The sequence below is a fragment of the Peromyscus maniculatus genome, chromosome 23 (genome assembly GCF_049852395.1).
Source record: "Peromyscus maniculatus bairdii isolate BWxNUB_F1_BW_parent chromosome 23, HU_Pman_BW_mat_3.1, whole genome shotgun sequence".
Taxonomy (NCBI): Eukaryota; Metazoa; Chordata; class Mammalia; order Rodentia; family Cricetidae; genus Peromyscus; species Peromyscus maniculatus.
In genome coordinates, this window is record NC_134874.1 from 33832928 (window position 1) to 33838927 (window position 6000).

A 6000-nucleotide genomic window follows, 5' to 3' on the forward strand; every position below is an offset into this window, starting at 1 on the left:
CTCTTGCTTCCATGGTTGAGCCTTAAATTCATTTAAGAAAATTTTGAGAGCATTGTCAGCAGGGCTGAGGGTTTACCATGTGGTTCAGAGATGCTGCCTGTCCATGACAAATTGCCTCCATGTCATGTTAACTGCATATTAAACTAGACCACATCCACAGATGCTTGAAGTCACTTGTGTGAAAAATCCAAAGACTCCCTGCTGTGTCCGGTCATTTCACACAGACCTTTGGAGTTTAAAGCAATCATGTAGGACAAGGCGACTTACTTCTGTAGATTTTGGACTCATGTCTTAGAAGCTGTCCCAAAACAAAACAAACACACACACACAAAAAAAAAAAACAACTGAAATATTATAGTACACTTTCTAATAGCACTATGAGCAATAAGATTTTCCAACCCAGCTTGTCAGTAACCAAAGCAGATCAGTTGAGCAGCCTGTGCAGTTCTGAGAAACACCTGTTGGTGACACATAGCAAGTGTTAACAATCACACATACTGTGCTTTGAAACTTTTTGTTTTTTGAAATTAAATTATATCATTTTCCTCTTTCCTCCCTCTGACCATCCCCATGCGTCACCCCCTTTCTTCCTCAAATTTATGACCTCTGGCCTCCTTCCCTCCAACTGTAGATTGTAGTTACATATGTGTGTGTGTGTGTGTGTGTGTGAGAGAGAGAGAGAGAGAGAGAGAGAGAGAGAGAGAGAGAGTGCATTTGTGAGTGTGTGTGAGTGTGTGTGTGTGTGTGTGATATATTCCTAAATATATAGATATAATCCACTCTTTCCATACAATGTTATCTGTATTATGAGATTTCAGAGCTGACCAGTTGTTGTTGGAAAACCAACTGGGCTGTTCCCAGGGGAAGAGGATTTTTTTCTCCCACTCTCCACAGTTTTGGTTGCAGCACTAATGTTCTAGATGGAAGATTCAGGCCAGGCCCCCCACAGTCACCTGTTCTCTGCATTTTTATTTGTTGTAGTTTTCTGTTATGATTTCATTCTGTTGCAAAGAGAAATTGTTCTGTTGGATGGTAAAAGCTACACTGACCTGCAAGTATAGGATAAATATTTATAATACAGTTAGAAATTATGCAGCTTTAGTGTATTATTTTTATTTTGAGACAGGGACACATTTATCACAGGCTGCCTCTATCTTACTCTATGGTTGAAGCTGAGGCCTGGTCCTCCTTCCACTACCTCCTGAATGCTGGGATTATAAGGGTTGGGGATTTAGCTCAGTGGTAGAGCACTTGCCTAGCAAGTACAAGGCCCCAGGTTCGGTCCTCAGCTCCAAAAAAAAAAAAAAGCAATAAGTATATGCCACAAAGTGTGAACCAGCTAGATTTATTTTATATTGTTTAAAGTGGCTTTAATTGAGGAACAAGGAACCTAGGTCTCATATTGATCTGTTTTATTTTTTCTTTTCTGGAACATCCTTCTACACTGGAGGATGGCCCAGCAGCAGCCCAAGCTATCTCCATACACACGTGTGCACATTGAAAATATTCCCTGAGTGTTTTATAATCATTAGTTGCCAACATCCTCACAGTTACTCTGTTTTCTCCTAGATTTATCTGGTGCTATTAGTGCACCAGAATCCAGACAAATGGTAAGCATACCTTTGTGTGTCTTCTGTAGAAATACAGCTCTATTTGGGTTCCATGTGTGTTACTTTTTGAAAGACAGTTTGCTTTGTGGAGTTCAGGGTCTCCAGCTCTCTGGTATCGTTGACATCACCATATTCATTAAAATTGAAACATAGAAGCAGTTCCCTCAGAAACTCCTTTCCCTGTTCTAGTAAGGATTTGCTTGCAGTGTTAGTGGACTTGGGAGGTACAGTGCCAGGAAGGAAGGCTCTTTCCGTCTCTACTGGTGTCATATGCAGCACGAGTAGAGCTCTATTTCCACCGGTCTCTAAGTCATCCAGAGAAAACCAGACCATTGTGAAGGATACAGTATAGCCCAATCTTAACAATGCTTTCTTTTTCATAGTTGCAGATCACATCTGTTGTGTTTGGAAATCGTAAGTATCTGAAATCTCTCTCTTGTTCAGGAAATACCTTAGTGTTTCATTCCTAAGAAGCCTGAATCAGGATTCCTGTTGGAAAGGGGAGTTGAAAGTTAAATGATTAAATGGTTCTGCCATAGAGGCTCTGTGGAAAATCCCAAGAAGAACCTGGGTCAACTTTGTGTGAGCTGGTGTGGCTTTACCTGGTACACTATGTCCTGATGTTCTTGCAGATATAGCCCAAGTGGGGGACACAGATGTTGAAGAGCATCAGAATATCAGTAGTAAAGAAAGCTTTCCTAGTAAGTAACAGCATGCCCTGTTGGAGTTGATAGGAGAGGATCCAGGAAACAGTAAGGTTGTACCTTCTGCTTGGCAGGCTAAGGCAGTATGAAAGGTATCAGTGAGATGTAAATTTGCCTGGAGATTTAAATACTACTCCATCCAGGCATAATGGTAAAGAGAGGTAGAAGCAAACATACCAAACCCCACTGTCAATGGGAGTTGGAGAGATGGCTCTTTGATTAAGAGCATTATCTGTTCTACCAGAGGACCAGATTTGAGCTCCAGCACCCATAGAGCTGCTCACAACCATCTGTAACTCAGTTCCAGGGTATCTCATGCCCTCTTCTGATCTTGCCTGGCATTGTATGCATGTGATATACAAGCATTCATATGCAGGCAATGCAGATGAAACAAACTTAAAAATAAAAGTATGGTCTTCACCGGAACACCCATCCTTCCTGCCTCTGTCCCCGACAACGCTCCTAGCCATCAGTTGTAATCAGTAGCTTTCCTCGGAAATTGTGTGTATTCTGATGTAGTCTGGAAATATGTGTATATCTGGTGCTCACTTTTGATTGGTGAGTTGTGATAGAAGAAACTGTCAGTGGCTCACAACTGTCGGTAGTCAATGACATGAACCTTAGTACAAAGGTCTTGTAGTGTGGGCCCAATAATGCAGAAGTGAATCCTCTTCTGGCTGGTCCTGCAGGACTTATAACAGTACCTCCATGTTTCCATTCAGTCTTCTTTTTCCTTAAAATCTTGAAGTGCCTACTTCTATTTATTCATTTGTTTGTTTGTTTGTTTGTTTGTTTATTATATATACAGTGTTTTACCTGCATGTATGCCTGTGTGCTAGAAGAGGGCACCAGATCTCATTATAGATGATTGCGAGCCACCATGTGGTTATTTGGAATTGAACTCAGGACCTCTAGAAGAGCAGCCAGTGCTCTTAACCTCTGAGCCACCTCTCCAGCTCCCATTCAGTCTTTATATAAAAGACAATCTTATGGGTGGGTGGCAGAGTGAGTAGACTGGCCTCCCTGAAGCACCTTCCATAACCTAAGATGTCAAGGAACCAGTGGGAAGCTGAGGCTGATCTGGTGTGAGCTGATGTGGCTGTATCTTCTGTAGGCAGAATGAGCCACTCTGTTGATTTCTTCCAGGTGCTACTGCTGAACTGCAAATCAGGGAGTTGGGAAAGGAGTCAAGTCCTGTAGCTCCAGGTAGGTAACAACATTGCATTCTGGGTCTACTCTGTCATGTGGACAAGGTGTCAGTGGGGACAGGGACAGAAGGAAGCCTGTGTGTGAGCTCATTTCCAGCCTGTGCTCCTCACACTAGACTGACCTGTAGGGCAAATGAGTCAAAGGACAGACACATTGACACCTATCTTGGAGCTTCTGACCTAGTACTTGAGCATGGATCTGGGACTCTGTGGTCCAGATAAGGCCTCCTTTCCAGATATTACTAGTTCATCATGGATGTACAAAATCCCAGGAATTAAAGTGCATGACCACTTGTATTTTATCTCTTGAGTCCTCTCTGTCTTATCCTCTGTGTGTCTGAACCTCAGTTTCCTGCCATCTCATCAGATCACCTTGCCATATCTTCCAGTGTGTTCTGTCCTCTAAGCTGTCTGAAACTGATACGGCTTCATGCTTAGTATAGTTCTCACCTGTCTCCACGGGTCTAGAGTATGAATCAAAGGAGATTATATTCCCCAAAGGTCTTTTATGAAACCCCTGCAGTAAGGTGAGGGTCTTTCTTCATTGCAAAGTATGTCTGCCTGCCCTGTACCCTTCTACTTCTGATGGATTGATTCTGCTTGTGTAAACTCAGGGACTCCTCTTTCTAATCAATGTGTCCACAGCGATGAAGGAGCCCACTTCACCGGTCACATCATTTGACCACTCTTCTGTCCCTTACCCAGAGCCTTCTCCACCCTCCTCCCTATTTCCTGAGTGGAATGGCGGCTCTGCACGTTATGCCCAGTAATCCATGAAAGTGTGTCCCTGCTGCCTTGTTCTTGATTCTGCATACCGAGTTGACTGGCCCACCTGATCGGACCTAACCTAATCCATCATGGATCCCTGGATTCATTCCTGTTTTATGCATAAGTGTACCCAGTTGTCTTCCCCTTCCCTTGAAATGTGGCCTCACCTGAGTCCTTTACAGAGTTTATGGGAGAGCCAAAATCCCAATAGGAAGTGTATACAATGGGACATTGCTTAGGGACATGCCCAGCTAGACACAATTGAGTCTTACCAGGTCATCTGGTCACACCATTACTTGCGGAAAAGAGGTGAAGTGCTGTTCTTGCCTAGCTGGGGAAAGCAGGGAGCTGAACAGAGTGGGAACAGGGATGCTAAGCACAACACAGTTAGCAAGCAAAGCTTTGTTTCTGATGTGAAAGGAGACCCAAGGGGAACATCCAAAAGTTACAAACAACAGAACAGCAGCCAATAGAAAATTGTCCCCAACAATGTTGGTAGCATGGATGGTGGCACATGTGGGAGCAGTCACTCACCTAGGATGGCCAACCTGGTCCCTGCAAGAAATACCCAGCAGTGTCCCAGAGCTTTGTTGTGGGGTATTGTGTTCCCCAAAATATTGTGTACCCTAATAAACTTATCTGGGGTCAGAGAACAGAAAAGCCACTAGATACTTAGGATAGGCAGTGGTAGCACACGCCTTTAATCCTAGCATTCCAGAGGCAGAAATCCATGTGTTCAAGAATACAGCCAGGCATGGTGACTCACGCCTTTAATCCCAGAAAGCAAGCCTCTAATCCCAGGGAGTGATGGTAGAAAGCAGAAAGGTATATAAGGCGTGAGGACCAGAAACTAGCAGTGTTTGGCTGGTTAAGCATTTGGCAGGTTAAGCTTTTAGGTTTTGAACAGCACAGTTCAGCTGAGAGTCATTGGGATATGAGGACACAGAGGCTTCCAGTCTGAGGAAACAAGATCAGCTGAGAAGTTGGCCAGGTGAGGTTAGCTGTGGCCTGTTATGTATCTCTGATCTTCCAGCTTCACCCCAATACCTGGCTCACAGGTTTGATTTTATTAATAAGACCAGTTAAGATTCATGCTACACTTTGTGCCATGACTCCTTCCCTATTTTGAACTTATTCCTACTCTATCCCTAGAGATAAATGTACTATACCAAGCCCCACCTAAATCTTCAAATAAAGATACGAATGAGGAGGAGGAGGAGGAGGAAGAGGTGGTGGTGGAGGAGCCGGTGGAGGAGTTCACAACGGAGGAGGAGGCGGCAACAGATGAGGAGGCGGAAACAGAGGAGGAGGTGGCGCCTAAGGCGGAAGCAGGGGAGGCAGAGGAAGAAGAGGAGGAGGAGGTGGTAGAGTTGGAGGCAGCAGGGGAAGAGGCAGAGGAGGAGAAAGAAGAGGAGGAGGAGGAGGAGGAGGAGGGGGGGGATGAAAAGCTACTACCAATAAAAATATAATGCCTATAATCGTATATAAATGTTTTTTGTTTTTATTTCTATGTCTCTGGGCATGCCCACTGGAGTCACCCCTCCAGGGTGTTGTGATAGACAGTTGTAACCCATCCTGTGGAGCTACTTAGTTCTCCGTAAGAGTAGCAAGCACACTTGGCTGCTGAGCCATCTTTCTAGTACCCAGATCTCTTATCTTGAAGGCACATTTGATATTTTGATAGTATCTATCCACAGATACAGATGGGCT

At 44.1% G+C, this 6000-nt stretch overlaps 1 protein-coding gene across 1 annotated transcript in view; it reads left to right on the forward strand.

Moving 5' to 3' along the window:
* LOC143270580 (uncharacterized) overlaps window positions 1–5779 on the forward strand; it is a 73170-nt gene extending 67391 nt beyond the window's left edge. Inside the window, exons 22-25 of the mRNA XM_076561006.1 lie at window positions 1570–1610; window positions 1994–2024; window positions 3461–3520; window positions 5443–5779. Of these exons, the coding sequence (XP_076417121.1) occupies window positions 1570–1610; window positions 1994–2024; window positions 3461–3520; window positions 5443–5759 (449 nt within the window). The 3' untranslated portion in view covers window positions 5760–5779. The remainder of the gene's footprint in view (window positions 1–1569; window positions 1611–1993; window positions 2025–3460; window positions 3521–5442) is intronic.
* The last annotated feature ends 221 nt before the right edge of the window (window positions 5780–6000 follow it).